Source organism: Motacilla alba, chromosome 21, assembly GCF_015832195.1.
Source record: "Motacilla alba alba isolate MOTALB_02 chromosome 21, Motacilla_alba_V1.0_pri, whole genome shotgun sequence".
Classification (NCBI taxonomy): domain Eukaryota; kingdom Metazoa; phylum Chordata; class Aves; order Passeriformes; family Motacillidae; genus Motacilla; species Motacilla alba.
The window spans coordinates 1,336,632-1,355,105 of NC_052036.1; the positions used below are offsets into that span (position 1 = coordinate 1,336,632).

At 58.8% G+C, this 18,474-nt stretch overlaps 1 protein-coding gene across 1 annotated transcript in view; it reads left to right on the forward strand.

Annotated features, from left to right (window-relative positions):
• The first annotated feature begins 3,986 nt into the window (after positions 1 to 3,986).
• LOC119710727 (pleckstrin homology domain-containing family N member 1-like) overlaps positions 3,987 to 18,474 on the forward strand; it is a 15,636-nt gene continuing 1,148 nt past the window's right edge. Inside the window, exons 1-12 of the mRNA XM_038160115.1 lie at positions 3,987 to 4,088; positions 5,663 to 5,762; positions 9,375 to 9,512; positions 9,808 to 9,888; positions 10,997 to 11,084; positions 12,585 to 12,709; positions 13,278 to 13,427; positions 14,314 to 14,394; positions 16,467 to 16,536; positions 16,750 to 16,907; positions 17,415 to 17,609; positions 18,389 to 18,470. Of these exons, the coding sequence (XP_038016043.1) occupies positions 4,009 to 4,088; positions 5,663 to 5,762; positions 9,375 to 9,512; positions 9,808 to 9,888; positions 10,997 to 11,084; positions 12,585 to 12,709; positions 13,278 to 13,427; positions 14,314 to 14,394; positions 16,467 to 16,536; positions 16,750 to 16,907; positions 17,415 to 17,609; positions 18,389 to 18,470 (1,348 nt within the window). The 5' untranslated portion in view covers positions 3,987 to 4,008. The remainder of the gene's footprint in view (positions 4,089 to 5,662; positions 5,763 to 9,374; positions 9,513 to 9,807; positions 9,889 to 10,996; positions 11,085 to 12,584; positions 12,710 to 13,277; positions 13,428 to 14,313; positions 14,395 to 16,466; positions 16,537 to 16,749; positions 16,908 to 17,414; positions 17,610 to 18,388; positions 18,471 to 18,474) is intronic.

Genomic DNA, 18,474 nt, shown 5'->3' on the forward strand with positions numbered 1-18,474 from the left:
GCCGCTGCCAGCTCTCCCTGCAGCAGGAACCAGAACCAGAACCAGGCTGGGAACCTGATGCTGCCCCTCCAGCCGCCCCCTCAGCCCGGCCCTGTGCCTGGGGACATGGAGCTGGCCCCTTCCTGCTGCCACCCTGTGCCCGGCCCTGTGCCTGGGGACACGGAGCTGGCCCCTTCCTGCTGCCCCCTGAGCCCGGCCCTGTGCCTGGGGACACGGAGCTGGCCCCTTCCTGCTGCCCCCCTCAGCCCGGCCTTGTGCCTGGGGACACGGAGCTGGCCCCTTCCTGCTGCCACCCTCAGCCCGGCCCTGTGCCTGGGGACACAGAGCTGGCCCCTTCCTGCTGCCCCCTCAGCCCAGCCCTGTGCCTGGGGACACGGAGCTGGCCCCTTCCTGCTGCCACCCTGAGCCCGGCCCTGTGCCTGGGGACACGGAGCTGGCCCCTTCCTGCTGCCATCAGCCCGGCCCTGTGCCTGGGGACACGGAGCTGGCCCCTTCCTGCTTCAGCCCAGCCCTGTGCCTGACACGGAGCTGGCCCCTTCCTGCTGCCCCCTGAGCCCGGCCCTGTGCCTGGGGACACGGAGCTGGTCCCTTCCTGCTGCCCCCTGAGCCCGGCCCTGTGCCTGGGGACACGGAGCTGGCCCCTTCCTGCTGCCCCACAGGGGAACGCTGAGGCCATTTCAGAGCTGCTCCCCTCAAGGGGAATGCTGAGGCCATTTCAGAGCCCGCAGGAGCTGCCTGGCACCAGCCCTGAGGCCATTTCAGAGCTGCTGCCCCTCAAGGGGAACACTGAGGCCATTTCAGAGCTGCTGCCCCTCAAGGGGAACGCTGAGGCCATTTCAGAGCTTCTGCCCCGGGAGGGGAACGCTGAGGCCATTTCAGAGCCTGCAGGAGCTGCCTGGCACCAGCCCTGAGGACATTTCAGAGCTGCTGCCCCTCAAGGGGAACGCTGAGGCCATTTCAGAGCTGCTGCCCCTCAAGGGGAACGCTGAGGCCATTTCAGAGCCTGCAGGAGCTGCCTGGCACCAGCCCTGAGGCCTGAGGGGGAGCCGGAATGCCTGGCCCAGCTGCAGCCCCTCGTGTCCCCTTTCCTGCTGCTCCTCTCTCCTGCTTTGGCTCCATAAATAGCTGAAAGCTCTGAAAGCCTTCCTGGAGTGCAGGGGCTGCTGCCCAACTGTTCAGGCTCTCCTGGAAGCAGAACCAGGGGCTCTGGGAGGGCTTTGTGCCCTCACGCTGGTGACAGGCCTGTCCTCAGCCACTGGTGCTGGTGCCTTAAGTTTGGCTTTCATATTTTCCACGTTCTGTACTGCATTGGTTTGTAACTCTGAACTTCATAGAAAGTGCCAGCAGTTCTCCTCACAGCTCAGTCACACAGAACAATCCTTTTCCAGCCTCAGAACCAAGGATACCTCTGCAGGTTCAGGCCCAAAAAGTGCAAACAGCAGGGGATGGAGGAGAGCAACCTGGGAGAGTGGGACTGCAGAACCTGGAGCTGGAATTGGGCAATGAACCCCAGTGTGGACATGGACCAAAACGTATAAAAATGTAAAAACTTGTGACTTGGAGTCCACCTTGGGTGTAGCCCCAGCCAAGCTCTTGTACTGCCCAAGGTGTATCCTTTTTAAGGCCTTTTAATAAATCCCCACTGCATTCCTTTAACTCTGTCTTGCCTTTAACTTCCTTTATTTATTTTAAAACCCCCTTTATTCCTTTAACTCTGCCCAGCCTCTGTTCTGGGTCAGCCTCTCATGGCACCAGTGCCACCGGCCCTGCCAGCCCTGCTGGTGTCACTGCTGTCCCAGGGAGCAGCCAGGACCTGTGACAGCAGCAGGAGCTGCAGCAGCAGCACTTGTGCCTCTGCTCTGAGCTGGGAGGTTTTATTTAGAACCAGCTGCAGGAACGGCACGTTTGTGGTCACGGCCTGACCGCGTTAGCCACGGATCCGAGGAGGAATCACACTTTTCTGCACAGAACACAGCTGGGGCTGTTTGCTGCAGTGTCTGGCCTCGGCCAGGAGGTGCTGGGCTGTTGCTGTGCTGTTTCCCAGCTGTGCAGAGAGCAGAGAGCAGCCCCTGCCATGAAAATCACGGAATTCGTGGTGGGGGCCCTCCGGAGGGGTGTCCTGGTGCTGTGCTGGGCCAGGAAGGGTTAATGAGTTCTGGGGATAAAGGAGCTGCTTTTAGAGGTCAAAAATAGGGAGAAATTATATGGCACATCCATTCTCAGCTGCTCTCTCCTGGCGAGTGTGGCCTGACCGTGCAATCCCTTTTGGGGGAATATTTTGTCACTGCAAGGGTAAAACCACCACAAACAGGAACAGCCCAACACACCCTGTGTGTCGATCAACCCCAGCTTGATTCCAACAGATTCTTCAGGAAAACCTCCTGAAATAACCTCTAGATTTGTCACACCACATCCTTTATGGCTTTACTTACATCACTGTTAATTATGTTCACTAAATCTGATTTTTTTTCAAACATGCCATCAATAAAATTAGTTTTGACAAGATCTGATTTCCACAGCCCCGTGTTGATTTGTATTAATTATGTTCTCCTCCTGTAATTCTCAAAGTTAATCCAACTCCCTCACAGCTGTTACATCATTTTCCCAGGAATTACTGTCAACTGGCAACCCCATAATTACCAGGGTGGTTTTTTACCCATGAAACACTGATATCCCTGTTAAATTATGCAATTTCTTTGCAAATTCCATGGTCCTGCAAGACTGAATTGCAACAGTGACTCAAGCCCTTTGTGTTCAGCCTTTCAAACTTTATAATGTGATTCTCTATATATTTTCAACCAGAACATTCATTTTGTGTTTACTTCTTAGCAGCCACCTGAAAATAAAAAGGGTTTCTCGTTTCCTATGGCTGTAATTCCAGGGGGGTTTTTTTCAGCACAGAAATATTGAGTCTGCATTTACCTTTTGTCATTAACTTCTCATTTTTAGTGTTTATATTTCCATGCAGTGAGGCACTCACAGCACAGTCAGAAATCTTCCGTTTGCTTCCTTTTAAAGCATTTCTTCTACAAATATTCTTTTTTTGCTGCTCATGCAGACCTCCTTTTGCTCTTTGCTCCCTTGATCCACTTCCCACCATTCCTAGATTTTGATTAGTGTCCCGTTTGATATTTTTTTCCCGTTTATTTTTTATATCTTTAACCACGGTGGGAAGGGGGAACCCTTTGGAGCCCTTCAACCCTGGGGATTTTTGTTAATGCTTAAACAACAACCAGCAACTTTATCTCGCTGCATCTTTATCTCCGCCGGTGCGGCAGCGGAATTCCATTTGGGAATATGCTCGGGGGTGGGTTTCTGAGCTGAATTCCTTTTCGGAAAACGCTCCAGGATGGGATTATCAGCTGAATTTGTTTTGGGAGAACGCTCCAGGATGGGTTTATCGGCCAAATTCCATTTGGGAGACCGCTCCGGGATGGGTTTATTGGCCAAGTTCCTTTCGGGAGAGCGCTCCGGGATGGGTTTCTGAGCCGAATTCCTTTCGGGAGAGCGCTCCGGGATGGGTTTATTGGCTGAATTCCTTTCGGGAGAGCGCTCCGGGATGGGTTTCTGGGCTGATCCTTTGGGGAGAGCGCTCCGGGATGGGTTTCTGGGCTGAATTCCTTTGGGGAGAGCGCTCCGGGATGGGTTTCTGGGCTGATCCTTTGGGGAGAGCGCTCCGGGATGGGTTTCTGGGCTGAATTCCATTTGGGAGAGCGCTCCGGGATGGGTTTCTGGGCTGATCCTTTGGGGAGAGCGCTCCGGGATGGGTTTCTGAGCCGAATTCCTTTGGGGAGAGCGCTCCGGGATGGGTTTCCCGGCGGCAGCAGCTCGGTGCCGGTGGCTCGGGGTGCATTCCCAGGAACAGGTACCTGGCCCGCCCCTGCCAGCCCGCGGGGCGGGAGCGAGGGGCAGGATCGGCTCCGGGCTCTGCCCACACCCACTCGAGTCCCGGCGGGCGGAGAGCGGCGGCCGGGAGCGATCCCGCAGCGATCCCGCAGCGCTCCCGGCATGGGGAACATCGCCTGCGTCCCGCAGGCTCCCGGCGGCTTCAGGAACTCCTTCCGAAGGAAACCCTCGCTGAAGAAGGAGTGAGTAACCCCCTCCAGCTCCGGGATGTGGCTGCGGGGCTGGATCTCCTGCGGGATCTCTCCCGGCAGGGCATTTCCTATTCCCGGTGGGTTTGGGGGTGCTGGGCAGTGCCAGAGCCTGGGGTCAGCTCGCCCCGAGTGCCTGGGATGGAGTTCTCAGCCGGCAGGGAACGCCAGCCCTCGGGAGAAGCGCCGCCGAGTTAATTTTTGTTTGGGTAATTAGGCTTCCCCCGGCGGGACAGGCTGCGGAGCACCTGATATTCCCTGTTTTCACTTGTGAGTGCTCTTATGCACAGTTGTGGTGCTGTTGAGAGAAAACAACATTCCCGCTCCTCGGGCTTTAGGGAGAAAGCCCCAAATCCCAGCACCCTGCCGTAGGATTTGTGTTTGTAAACCCAAAGGAGGAGCAGCACAAAACCTCCGTGAAATCCTTTGGGGGTTTGGGTGCTGGGCTGGCCAGGGCAGCGCTCAGGTACCACGGCCATGGGTGGCTGTCCCAAAATAGGGACAGCCAGGGAATGCACTGCAGCTTCCCAACTTTCCCACTGCTCCCATCAGCACGGACAGAGCTGGAAAAGAGCTCTGGAGGGAACCAGGTGATTCCTCAGGAACCTGTCTGTGTTGGGTTCAGGGTCAGGGCTGTGCCAAAAACCCCCTAAACTCTGCCAGACTGAGGGGTTTCTGATTGAAAGGAGAGCCTGAACTGTCCCCTGTGCTGCCAGAAATCAGGGACAAACCTGTAGGATCCTGAGGAGTTCCTGTGGGGTAAAAGAGAGGGGATCTCTGGGGGAATTAGGGGTAAAAGAGAGGGGATCCCTCGGGGAATTAGGGGTAAAAGACAGGGGATCCCTCGGGGAATTTTGGAATAAAAGAGAGGAGATCCCTTGTGGTGTTTGGGGTAAAAGAGAGGGGTTCCCTCAGGGAGTTTGGGGTAAAACAGAGGGAGTCTCTTGGGGTATTTGGGCTCTGGGGGTCTCACACCAGGGCCCTGTGGTGGAGCAGCCAAGCCCCAGAGCTCCTCCTGTCCCACTGACTCCCAGCTTCCCACGCTCGTGGGGATTATCCTGGCTTTCTGCTGCAATCTGAGGAAGTCCCAGCACTTCCCAGCAGCACCAGTGGCTGCCTGGGACTGGTGTGCACGCAGGGAGAAACTGGGAGTGGGAGGGAAGGGAGAGGGAAGGCAGCAAGGCAGAAATGAACCCTCCCTGTGAATATCTGCCGTGAAGATCCGTCCCCACCCCAGGGGCTCTGCAGGAGCTGGGTTTGGTCTTTGTGTCCTGCCATGGAACATCTGGGCCTTGTGCCGATTTGGGGGCACAGATGAGCCAAGCTGATCATTTGGCTGAGCAAAGAGCTGTGAAAAAGCAGAAAAACCCCAACAAATGCAGCAAAATCTCGCTCCAGTTCTCCCAGGCTTTGTCATCCCTGGCTGGGCTGGGATGACTCGAAAGCCCGTGACAAATTGTTTGCTTGGTGTCCTGGCTTCCTTATTTCTGGGCAGGATTCACCATGCCTCAGCCTGGATCTGTGTTTTCATGTGTGTTTGGGGTTTTTTTTTTTCTTTTCCTCTCTAGACAAAATGGCAAGAAAAAGCTACCCAGCTTCTTTGGGATAGATGGAGGCCAGGAGAGAGACACGACCACGGACAAAATCCTGCAGTATATTCCAGCCAAGGCAAGTTCCAACACCTCCAACCCCCTCCCCGCTGCTCCAGGGCTTTATTCCCACCCACCCCAGCACAGCAGCTGGGAAGGACGTTGGGTTTGGGTCTGGGGGTAGCAGCAGCTCTGTCCCAAGGAGATCCCAGGAATGGATGAGCCCCTCCAGCAGCTGGTGGAGGCGTGGAGGGGACCTGGCTCAGCCAGGGGTGCTGCTGGGAGCCCATCAGGGACACGGGGACGTGGGGACATCTCCCCCACACCTTTCCCCTGGGTTCTTTTGTTTCTGGGTCGCCTGGGAGGGAAGGGAGAAGCCGAGCGAGCTTTGGCAGGTGGGATGATTCATTCCCACGGAGCACGAGCAGATTAGCCAGGAGCCTGGGAAGGGAATCAGGAAGGGCAGGGCTGCCCCGGGCACGGCCCAGCCTTGTGGCCACATGGCCCCGTTCCCAGCGCTGCTGGGGAAAGCAGAGGGGAGCCAGCAGCCCCCGAGGGCTTGGTGGGTCCTGCTGGGTGGGCCGGGGGTGTGGGTGGAATTCTGGAAGCATTTGGGCTGTGCTGGGTGTTCATGTGGGCAAAGGGAAACTGAGGCACAGGCTCAGTGCCAGGCAGAGGGAATTGCAGGGAAGGCTCCCTGTGGGAATCAGCTGGATCCAAAGGGATCAGGCAGCAAAAACCGTGCCCCAGATGGATCCTGGATTCTTCCCTGGGGAAGCAGGATGAGCTGTCAGAGTTAGTGCATCCTGGAGAAGGAATCCTGGCAGAGGTCATGGGAGATGCTCACCTGGGAACCCCAGGGAGAGCGGGATCTCTCCAGGGATGGAAGGAAGGAGGGTGGAGCAGGTTTTCGGCCTTTACCCTCGCCCAGGGCACAGGGGATGCAAACTCCGGGCTCAGCCACAAGCTCCCTGTGTGGCCCGGAGGACGCCCGGGCTTTGCCCCTCTCCCCCTGCTGCATTTTTGGCACAGCAGCAGCTGCAGGGCCGGCTCAGAGCAGAGCTGCCAGCACAGGGCAACCTCACAGGAGATGGCATCGCCCGCTCCTGCCCACGACAGGCCACTTGGGACCGGGGCAGGTGACATCCCTGCACCCTCTGTCCCCCCCACAGCCCCTGCCCTGATTCCCACAGCTCCCAGTGACTCCTGGGGGAGGATGTGCCCCTAGAGCCGCTCATTTGGTGTTTTTCCCATGGAGCAGCAGCCCCGGGGCTCCTGCTGCGAGCTGAGCTCTTCCTGCTGCTGATTCACCGCGGGGCTCGGGGGCTGCAGGGGCCGAGCAGTTAATGAGTAACTCGTTCTACCTGTAGGATGAGAACATGTCAGGGCACTTGCACCTCGGGAGGAACCAGGTTTGCAAGGATCGGCGGTGCCTGGGAGCGCTGGGATAACGGGAATGGCCGGGATGGGGCTGCAGGAGGGCACACAGCCCAGGCTGGGGAGGATTCCAGAGGGAGGGAAATGCCAGGCCCCTCTAGCTTTGGCTGAGGCGTCCCCATGGTGATCCCCAGCAGATTTCAGGGGTGTGATCCCATTTTTCCATGGCCTTGGAGCTGCTCCTGTGCTCAGCCATTCCATCCATCTCCTCAGGCTCACTGCCACCCCTCCCAGGCTTGCTTGGGTGAGGGAAATATTCCATTTGTTCCTTGCCACACGAGTGGCCGTGGAAGCTCTCCCTCTCCCTCCTGCCTGTGGGAGGATCCCTCTGGAAGCTCTTTCCCGACGCTGCTGCTGCATTCCCAGCTCCCAGACTGCTTTTTCTTCTCTCTGCCTTGTTCATTCCTGGGAAATTCGGCTGCCACGTCCCCAGCAGCAGCAGTGCCCCAGCAGCTGGTGGCTGGTGCTGGTTCTTATCTCCGTGCCCATGATTTTATCACTTCACCCTCTCCCCACTCCCAGGTGCTGCTGGTGCCCTTATCCTGTGTTTTGTTATTGCTGTACCTGTGACCAGCTGCTCTTTGCTCTGCATTTGTGACACAAATACCATTTTTCCTACGCTGAGCTGCCCCAGTGAGACATTTACTGGGCACGCGGTGTGTTCTCTAAATTCTGTTCCACAGCTGGGAAACTGGAGGGACGATTTAAGCAGGAAAGGGTTAACTCGTGTCCTAAAAACAGCAACCAAATTCAGCAAGGCCCTGGAAGGAGCCCTGTGCTCTGCAGGTGAAAGGGTCCTGACCACTTTTGGCTCCATTCCCATTTCTCCGGTTCCATTCCCAGTTCCCCAGCCCCATTCCCAGTTCCTCAGCTCTATTCCCAGTTCCCCAGCCCCATTCCCAGCCCCATTCCCATTCCCCAGCTCCATTCCCAGCCCCATTTCCAGTTCCCCAGCCCCATTCCCAGTTCCTCAACTCTATTCCCAGTTCCCCAGCCCCATTCCCCAGCCCCATTCCCAGCTCCTTTCCCATTCCCAGCCCCATTCCCATTCCCCAGCTCCATTCCCAGCCCCATTTCCAGTTCCCCAGCTCTATTCCCAGTTCCTCAGCCCTATTCCCTTTCCCCAGCCCCATTCCCAGCCCCACTCCCATTCCCCAGCCCCATTCCCAGCCCCATTCCCAGTTCCCCAGGATGTCTGGAGCAGGGCTGACCCCATGCCAGAGGGGTGAGTGACAGAGGGGCCCTGCAGGACCCTGGCTGTCCGTGCTGTGGCTCCTCATCCTCATCCATCACGGGCACACGCAGCTGTCCTGGCACGGCACAGCGGGAACGGGATCGGGAGCGGGGTCAGGAACGGGCGCAGCAGGAATGGGGACGTGCTGGGGGTGTCACCAGCATTGCAGGACCCCAGGGAACCATGCAAACCTCCCCTGGCCCACCCAGTTGTGGCTTGGAATGAATTCCCAGAGTCTGGATGTGCCCAGCAAAGCTCGGGTGCGGGCGGGTGTGGAGCTGAGGGGATCAGTGCTCAGGGTGCAGCACTTCCCTCCTCCCCAAGGACACCAGCCAGCCCCCAGGAACCCGGGGGCTCTTCCCAGAAAAACAGCAGGAAGAGCTTTATCCCCCAGGTGGGGCGAAGTGGGAGGTGTGGGGTTGTGCTCCTGCACAGAGGGAATTCCCATCGAACCGGGAAATCAGGGAAGCCCCCAGCCCCGAGTGCTGCCTCCTCTCCTCGGCCCTGCCTCTCCTGCGGTGCTTCCTGTAGCTTTTCCAGGCTTTTTGCAGGAAAAATCTGCCTTGCAGCTGCTTTTGTGGCTGTGGGGCTCTGCCCCAAAACTGCCTGGCACCCAGAACCCAGAGAAAGAGAGGGGTCTGAGTGGGATCCGAGCTGGGAGAGCTGAGGAATCAGGTGGAATCAGAGCAGAGGAAACCTTTCCACTCCCCCCGTGGAAGGCACACTCAGGGCGCACTGCGATGGTTTTTCTGTGGAGCTGGGACACCCTGACAGTGAAATGTGCCTCTGCCCCCCCTCTTTTGCAGCCCAGAAGCCCCAGCTTTAGGTCAGCATCTCCTCACAGGCTCCCAGCAGTGACCAGCCCCGGCCCCACGTTGGCAAGGAGACCCAACAACAAACAGCCCATCCTGGGCACCTGCCCAGGGCGCCTTTCCCAGGAATCCCTGCTGGGAAGATGTTCTGGGAATGTCTCTTCCACCAGCTCTGATCTGCTTTTCCCTGTGTGTCCACATTATTCAGAAGCAGGAAAACCAGAAGGAAAACTTGGACCAGAGGTTCCCCAGCCTGTTCAAGAAGGGCCGAAGGAGAACGGTCGTCAGGAATTTGGGCAAAATGATTTATTACTCCAAGGTCAAGTTTAAGTTCCAGCACTGCCAGGTAAACCTGAGGCACCTCTCTGTGGGGGTTTCTGTGCCCAGGGCTGGTGGAGTCATTGGGAAGGGAGGGGTGATCCTGGGAAATGGGAGCATGGAGAATCCCCTGGGCTGCTCTGGGCGCTGCCACGCGGTGCCCACCTGCTGCCATCCCTGTGGGCACCTGGGGCACTTCCATCAGCACACGTGTGGCCCTTGGAGAAGCTTCTCCGTGCCTGGGATGCAGAGGGAGGCTGGGAGGTGTCCTGAGATAACCCCAAAGGTGTCCTGAGATAACCCCAAAGGCGTCCCTTCCTCAGGAGGTCAACAGCTGCTTCCTGGAGCTGTTCCAGTCCTACCTGTACTTCCAGTCCACGGGTCCCAACGGCCTCACCTACCAGGTAGGGCCTCACCTGGGCAAGCTGGGCTTTGGGCTCTGTGGCCACGCTGGGGGCACCGGGCAGACAAACTCCTGGAGATGTCCCCAAGTCCCTTCCCGGGGATGCCAAACTCCTAAAGGGTGTTTTGTCCCAAAGCCTGTCCCCAGAGCAGCTCAGGGTCACCTGGGCCAGGGGTGAAGGAGCCCAGGGGCAGGCAGGAGCAGGTGAGAGGTGACCTGGAGCCACCTTTGTGCTGAGCACCAGGCACAGGGAGCTGAGCCTTGGGAAACCCCAAATCCCCCCTGCCTTGGTGCCCATGGGGATCTAGGGGGAGTTCTCCATCTGCAGGATGGGCTTTTCCAACATTAATTATTCTGTGGGAGAAGGGGGGAAGAGAAAGCTGAGCCTCGGGGAGCTCTGCTGGCAAACCACTCATGAATCTTTTAACCTGGTGGTGCTGGGGAGTTGCAAATAATGCATAAACTGTTCTGCACCACAGCCAAGCAGCCACAGCTGTGAAACAACAGCCCTGAACGTTCTCTTCCTCCACACAACTGAGGAATGAAAACTGAGCATGTTTGGGAGGTGATTGTCGAATTAGTTCCTCTTAGAAATGATTAATTAGCCTTAAGGTGACTTGAGGTCGATGTAGAACATCAGGAAAACCTCTCCAGTCACCCCTGAGGCAGCCTTCAACTGGAAATTCCCATGTCAGGAGAAAAACAGCATCTCAAACTCTCCTGACTCCTTTAGAAACAGCTCCTGAGTTTATTAATTGTGGAGGAATTAACAATTAATTAATGTGCCCCAAGGCATTGGAGCCATTAGCATCTTCTGGGGAGGTTGTTTAGGGAGCCCAGGAGAGAGAGGACAAAGTTGTCACCTGTTCCTGGGCTTTGGCAGCGTGGGAATCTGAACACGCAGAGTCTGGGAGCTGGACAGCTCAATTTTCCTCTAGGGCCAGTCCCATTCTCTGCCTTTTTCCTGTTAAATCACCATTATTTTGCTGAGGTTTCTCTTAAAATGGAAAGATACAAACACCTGTGGAGTGTAAAGGTATTCCTCAGCGTGGCAGAACATTGCTGCAGGATGGAGCCCAAGGTAACCCCTGCTCTCCTTCCTTCCCCAGGGGCTGCTGCCTCTGAAGGAGCTGGAGGTGCGTGAGCTGGGGGCTGGGCAGAGCCCGGGGCAGCAGGACCACGCTTTCCACATCTCAGGTGGGTCTGGGGGGCTGCTGGGCTCAGGGAGCCCGGGGAGGGGGACAGGGGTGGCTCTGCTCCCTGTGCCAGCCCCGGGAAGCAGCCACAGAGCAGCCACTGCAGCAGCTCCTGTCCCCAGCGTTCCTTTCCTCGTTTTCTCTTCCTTCTGGGCCCTCTTTAGATGTGGCATGGGTGATGCCCTCGGGGTGTGCCCGGGGGTGAGGGTCAGCTGAGGGTCATGCCCTGGCAGCAGGATTCCTGCTGGCTTTAATTTGCATTTAAAGTTGGTGTGAGGAGCTGGATGCCCAGGGAATGCCCTGAGAGCAGCATCACGCAGGGAAACCCAGGGAGGAGGAAACAGGAGAGCTCCAGAGCCACAGACACGTGGATGCCTCAGAAAACGCTCGACACCAAATTGCTGTCATGGGTTTGGAGTCACTCAGGAGTCTCTGCCCCGGTTCCCCACCTCTGCTTTGTTTACCCTGCATTTCCTGCAAGCCAGACACACTTCAAAGGCTCAGTGAAACGTTGTTTATAAATAATGCAGGAATTAGGGCACTAAAGATACCACAGAAGGGCAAAGTCCCTCCCGTTTATCCGCCTTATCTGGGTACCTCCAAGTCCCACAGCGGCAGATCCTTCTGAGCCTGCAGCGAGCAGGGTTTAATATGGGCCGAGAGGTAAATTATTAATCACAACATCCACTCTGCATCCTGCCAGGAATGGTTATTGCCCTCAGCAGCCTGTGCTGGGAGCAGGTAGCGCAGGGTGTGGGAGGCTGTGCTCATGCCCTGAGATGAGTGAGAGCTGGAAACTCTAAAATCAACAAGCTGCAGGGCTGTCCCTCCCTCTGAGGGGATGTCTGGAGTCATCCTCAGCTTGGCTGGCACAGGTTAGACTCAGTGAGGCAATAAATAAACAAACAGTGCCAGAAAGCTACTGGTGTTCTGCATCTGGAGAGCCAGGGTGAAACTGGGAGAGAACGCAGGGCCTTCTGCTGAGGGAGCAGCACCTTGGGACAGCCCCTGCCCACGGAGAGCCTTGCCACAAACTGCTGGGGGGTTTGAAAGCTGAAACCCACCTCTGGAGGTCAGGCTTGGCTTGTGGGCTGACTTTGGGATTTGTTCTTGGCCTGGTTTGGGGTTTAAAAGTGTCTGACAATGAGGGCTTGGTGTTTGTGAGAAGGCCGATGTGACAAAAGGGTGGCAGGGTGGGCTGGAGGGGGGTGGCAGCAGAGCTCTGGTGTCCCCACACCCCAAGGAGGGCTGAGCAGTGTGCCAGCTCTGCCTTGAGGACTGGAGGGGGGTGGCAGCAGGGCAGGGGTGTCCCCACACCCCGAGGAGGGCTGAGCAGTGTGCCAGCTCTGCCACGAGGGCTGGAGGGGGGTGGCAGCAGAGCTCTGGTGTCCCCACACCCCGAGGAGGGCTGAGCAGTGTGCCAGCTCTGCCAGCTGGCTCCCGATGGATGCTGCCACCCCTGCCCAGCTCTGCTCCGCTCACCCGGCTCTCCCACCCCCAGGACCCCTGCTGAACCCCCTGGTGGTGTTCTGCCAGTCCGAGGCCGAGCTGAAGCAGTGGCTGTACCACCTGGAGAAGCAGATCCAGCTCTGTGGAGGGAGCCTGGCCTTGCCCCTGCTGTCCCAGGTGGGTGCCCCACGGCCGTGTCCCACTGCTGGCTCCCAGCTGGGACACTGGGGTGGATTCCCTTTGGGGGGCTTTCCTGAGGGAAAAAAGGGTGCAAAAAGAGCTTGCAAGAGGGGTCTGAGAGCCACTGGCAGGGGGGATGTGCTGGGAGGAAGAGCTGCCACCCATGGGTGCCACCAGCAGCACCAACCTCCATGGGGTCAGAGCGTGGGTCAGCCTCAGAGAAGCTGTCACGCTTTTGGGTGCTTGTGCAACCACCCAGAGCTTGCAAAACATCAGCAGGAGGAGGAGGCTGAAGCCTAGAAAACAGAGAGGAATTGTCTCTCCCAGTCTCTGAGGGTGTTTTAATTCCCTCCCCACCTGTCAGACAGAAATGTCCCCCTTGGAAAGGCATTTCCAGGTGATGCTCGGTGTGGAGAATGACAATCCATTCCCAGCTGGAAAACTGCCTCCTGCCCAGATTTATCTGTTCTTTCCTGCTCCTGCCACCCCAAAAAAGCCTCCCCAGGTGGGGCAGGCCCTGGCTGAAGGCAGGGGAGGCCGGGTGGTCAGTGTGTGCTGTCCCTAGAGCGGCTGGACGCAGCGCGCCGGCGACAAGGACGAGCTGCGCTGGTCCGTGCAGAACCTGCCCGTGCAGGACTGGAGGGGAACCCAGCGGGAATCCCTGGGAGAAATCCTCTGTGTGTCCAAGGTGAAGCTCCAGCACCTGCCCTTCCAGGTAGGACACGGCTCTGGGGACAGAGGGACGGAGGGAGGGATCCAGGAATGGATGGAGGGAGGGATGGATGTGGATAGATCCATGGGTGGATGGAGGGATGGATGGATGGAGGGATGGAGGGATGTGGATAGATCCATGGATTGATGGATGGATGGATGGAGGGATGTGGATAGATCCATGGATGGATGGAGGGATGGATGGATGGATGGATGGATGGATGGATGGATGGATGGAGGGATGTGGATAGATCCATGGATGGATGGAGGGAGGGATGGATGGATGTGGATAGATCCATTGGTTGAAGAATGGAATCACTGGTGCAGGCCATCTCTGAGCACAGGGGAGCAGCCTGGCCCTTCCCAAAGCCGTTTCCCAGCACAGGGGAGCAGCCTGGCCCTTCCCAAATCCATCTCTGAGCACAGGGGAGCAGCCTGGCCCTTCCCAAAGCCGTTTCCCAGCACAGGGGAGCAGCCTGGCCCTTCCCAAAGCCATCTCTGAGCACAGGGGAGCAGCCTGGCCCTTCCCAAAGCCATCTCTGAGCACAGGGAAGCAGCCTGGCTCTTCCCAAAGCCATCTCTGAGCACAGGGAAGCAGCCTGGCCCTTCCCAAATCCATCTCTGAGCACAGGGGAGCAGCCTGGCCCTTCCCAAAGCCATCTCTGAGCACAGGGGAGCAGCCTGGCCCTTCCCAAAGCCATCTCTGAGCACAGGGGAGCAGCCTGGCCCTTCCCAAAGCTGTTTCCCAGCACAGGGAACAGCTCAGCTCAGCTCAGCTGTTCCCAGAGCCCTTGTCCCAGGCTGCTGTCAGGAGGACAAAGGCCAGGGCTCTCCAGCTCTGAGCCCTGGCTGTTCCCAGGGATCCAAGCCTCTCCCTGTCTGCTCCCCAGGAGCAGCACGACCGGCTCCTGGTGCTGTACCCCTCCACGCTGGTGATCGTGTCCGAGGAGCCCGGCGGCCTCTGTTTCAAGGTGAGCTCCTCTCAGAGCATCCTGCTGCTCTCCACCTGCATTCCCCGAGCTCCTGGTGCCCCTCCCGTGCCAGCTGGCAGGGAGCAGGCACAGGGATGGTGCAAGATCCCTTCCCACGAGAAACACCTTGCACTCCTCCGGCAGCCCAGGGGGAAGGAGCTGCCTGCCAAGGAGTCTCTGGGAGGAGGAGGAGGAGGAGGGAGGCTGTGCTGGCAGGGAGCCCGGCCCTCCTGCTGCAGACAGGAGCTGGCACGGCCCCAGAGAGCCTCTCAGGGGGCTTTGCCCCCCAGGCTCTGTGCCACGGGACCACTTTGGAGCTGGGAGCAGCCTGGCAGCACAGCTGATGCTGTGGGGAAGGGCACGGGAGGGGACAGGAGGGGAGGGGTGGGGAGGCTGCTGCTGGTGCAGCGCTGGCAGCGTTCTCCCTCTGCGGGAGCAGAAGGGACAGCAGGGACAGGGAGCATCCCAAGGGATGCCAGAGCAGCTTCTCTGCTGTGTCTGCCTGTGGGAGCAGCGCTGGAGCCTCAGCACAGGCAGGCAGAGGCACTGAGCAGTCAGAATGGCCCTAAAATCCACCAGTGACATCCCCGGTGGCACTTGGGGACACAGCTGAGTGGGAGCACGGCTGTGCTGGTTAATGGCTGGGCTCGGCGGTGCTCCAGGGCCTCTCTGCCCTTCCCTTCCTGTGATTCTGTGATCTCGAGCATCGTTTGATGGCTCACTCAGAGCTCTCTGCTCCTCCTGTGCTGGAACAAATGTTCCAAAAGGAGCAGTGACCTGTCTGTGACCCCGGAGCTGCTGCTCTGCTGCATCCCTGAGTCACCGAGCCAGGGACAAACAACCCTGCAGAGCTGCAGGCTGTGAAACGCACCGTGAACCCCCCGGGGCCCTGCTCCACGCGGCTCCTCATCCTGCAGAACGCTTCTGTCATCCCTGGGAAGAGCATCTCCCGGGAGGCTCCTTGCCGGGAGCAGGCCAGGAGCGGGCAGAGCTCTCCCCATCCCCGAGCAGCTCTGGACGGCGTTTTCCAGCAGCTGGGACACGCCCCAGGCACAGCCTGGTTTCGGGAATGTGCCGTTTGCAGCTCCTGGGAATGGGGCACCACGCGAGGGGGCTGGGCTGGGCTCTCCCATGAGCTCATCTCTTTTGAAACCCTAAACCTGCCCCGTGCGATGTTCCCTTCCCGGGCGATGTTCCCTTCCCGGGCGATGCTCCCTTCCCGGGCGATGCTCCCTTCCCACGGTGCCGCGGTCCCGGGGCTGATTCACCAGCCTGTGACAGGAACCTGCTCTTCCACAGGCGTGTCAGGGCACGGCAGCCTCCTGCGGGGCCGCTGCACTTCCCCTGCCCGCAGCTCTGCTCTGCAGCTTCACAGCGACCGCAGCAGCCGCCCCTGCCAAGGCTGTGGGGCAGGAAGGGGCTGGCACGGGGCTCACCCCGATCCTCCGGTGGGAAAAGGCCCCGGGCGAGGTGGAAACCAGCGAGGGGGAGCTGCTGGGGGGGCTGGAGTTATCTGTGGGATGTTGGGGAGCTCCCCGACGTGGGACTTTATCCAGAGGGGGTGTCAGCACCAGGAGGCAGCAGGAAATCTGCTGGGATGTGCAGGAGGCAGCAGGAATTCTGCTGGGATGTGCAGGAGGCAGGAATCCCGCTGGGATGTGCGGGAAGCAGCAGGAATCTCACTGGGATGTGCAGGAGGCAGCAGGAATCTCACTGGGATGTGCAAGAGGCAGGAATCTGCTGGGATGTGCAGAAAGCAGCAGGAATCCTGCTGGGATGTGCAGGAGGCAGCAGGAATCCTGCTGGGATGTGCAGGAGGCAGCAGGAATTCCACTGGGATGTGCAGGAGGCAGCAGGAATCCTGCTGGGATGTGCAGGAGGCAGCAGGAATTCCACTGGGATGTGCAGGAGGCAGCAGGAATCCTGCCGGGATGTGCAGGAGGCAGGAATCCCGCTGGGATTGCCCCTGTGGGAGCAGAGTCTGGCTGCCCGGGTGCCCCAGAGCTGTGCCCCATGGCACGGACAGGAACTCTGCTGGCTCCATGATCCCAGCCCTGCCCCTCTCTCCACAGGGAGAGCTCCCCCTCAACGCCATCCAGGTGCTTTTTGAGGAGAACGACAAAACCTCCTTTCTAATCGAAGGTGGGTGTCCCGCACGGGGGGAGGACCTGGCACAGCCACGGGGGGCTCGGGCAGCCAGGATCCCTGACCTGGGGAATTTGGGATGCTCTGTGTCCTGGCAGGAGGGCAGCACGGAGGGCAGAGCATTCCCTCTGCCCCCCAGATCCCCTGGAATGCGGGGCAGGATGGAGCGGGGGCTTTCTGAGGGATCAGCAGTGGGGGATGTTTTTCCAGGCCGGCTGATAAACTCCATCCGGGTGACCTGTCCCAGCTACCAGGACTACCAGGAGTGGCTCTACTGCCTCAAAACCGCCCAGTTCCGAAACGCAGACTCCTCCCTGTCGGGCTCCGAGAGCTTCTCTGTGGGGTCAAAGCCGCCACCGCCCAGCCAGGTACGGGATGCTGGAGCTCTGGGTGGGAAGCCACGGCTGTCCCATGTTTGTGACACCCGGGTGACACAGCAGGCTCTGCTCGAAGCTGCCAGCAAGCAGCTGGGGATTATTTAAATAATTATTTATTAGTTTGGAATTATTTAAATTATTAATAGAGGGCATTGTACAGGCAAAAAGTGACATTGATTTCCTTCAAAAGCAGAGGCTGGGCACGGCCTGTGACAGGGCTGGGCAGTGAGGCACTGGCACAAGGACAGGGATGGGTTTTGGACTCCATGATCCCCGTGGGTCCCTTCCAAGTTGGGATATTCTGGGATTCCTGCAAGGAATGGGAGCCAAGCTGGGGTGGGGCTGGCTGCCTGGCACCCTTTCCCTGCTGGGCACCCCTCATCCCCTTCACTCACCCCAAAACCAGCACATCCACACCCCGCTGCTGCCCATGGGGACACAGCCAGAGCCCAGGGACTCGAGGGCTGCGTCCCCAGGGATGTCCTTGTCCCCGTGCAGTTCCCCAGCAGTGGGAGGGGATCCCTCAGCTCTGATGGCCGGACAAACTCCTGGGCGTCCGGAGGGAGAGTGACCACGCTGACCCAGCTGTCCCAGACCAGCGGCTCCCTGCCCGACGGCCACTCCTTCCTGCTGAGCCCCGAGGGCAGGCTGCTCGAGGAGCCCCTCTCCCCTGGCTACTCCCAGCCTCTGCATGTAAGTGAGCCCCAAAACCAGCCTGGCGTGCCTGTGGGGATCCCCTGGGGTGGGGCTGGACGCTGCCTTTGGGGCTGGCAGTGTTTGCTGTGGGGTTGGAGCAAATCCCTGCCTGAAGGCTGGGCTTGTCCTGGCTCAGCTGGGTCAGGGAAAAGGCTGCTGAGGGAGCCCAGATCCAGTCCCATCCTAGTCCCAGTCCCAGTCCTAGTCCCAGTCCCATTCCAGTTCCAGTTCCAGTTCCAGTCCCATCTCAGTTCTAGTTCCAGTCCCATTCCAGTCCCAGTCCTAGTCCCAGTCCCATCTCAGTTCTAGTTCCAGTCTCATTCCAGTCCCATTTCCAGTCCCAGTCTATCCCAGTTCCAGTCCCAGTCCTATTCCAGTCCTAGTTCCAGTCCCATTCCAGTCCCATTTCCAGTCCCATCCCAGTTTCAGTTCCAATCCCAGTTCCAGTCCCATCCCATCCCATCCCATCCCAGTCCCAGTCCCAGTCCCAGTCCCATGCCAGTCCTCCGCCCTGTACTAGAGCTCTTGGGGGTTACAGAAGGGCAATCAGGAGGTTCCAAGGCTGGCAAATCCCAAGATGAAAGCTGCAGGGGGTGGAGGTGGTGGCCGGGCAGGGTTTTTGCTGTGCCCCAGGGCAGGAATCACACACCCAGGGATGGCAGAGCGTGTGGGGCAGGGCCCAGGGCAGGAGCTCGGCACTTCCCGAGCCCGGAGCGATGCCCGTGTGCATTCCCACCCGAGGAGAGCCAGCTCCAGGCTCTGTCCTCTCATTGCAGAGCCTGGCACAGCCCAGCTGGCCCAGCTCAGCGCTGCCCACGCAGGAGCTGCGCAGGGGGAACAGCGCCAGGAAATCCAAGGGCAA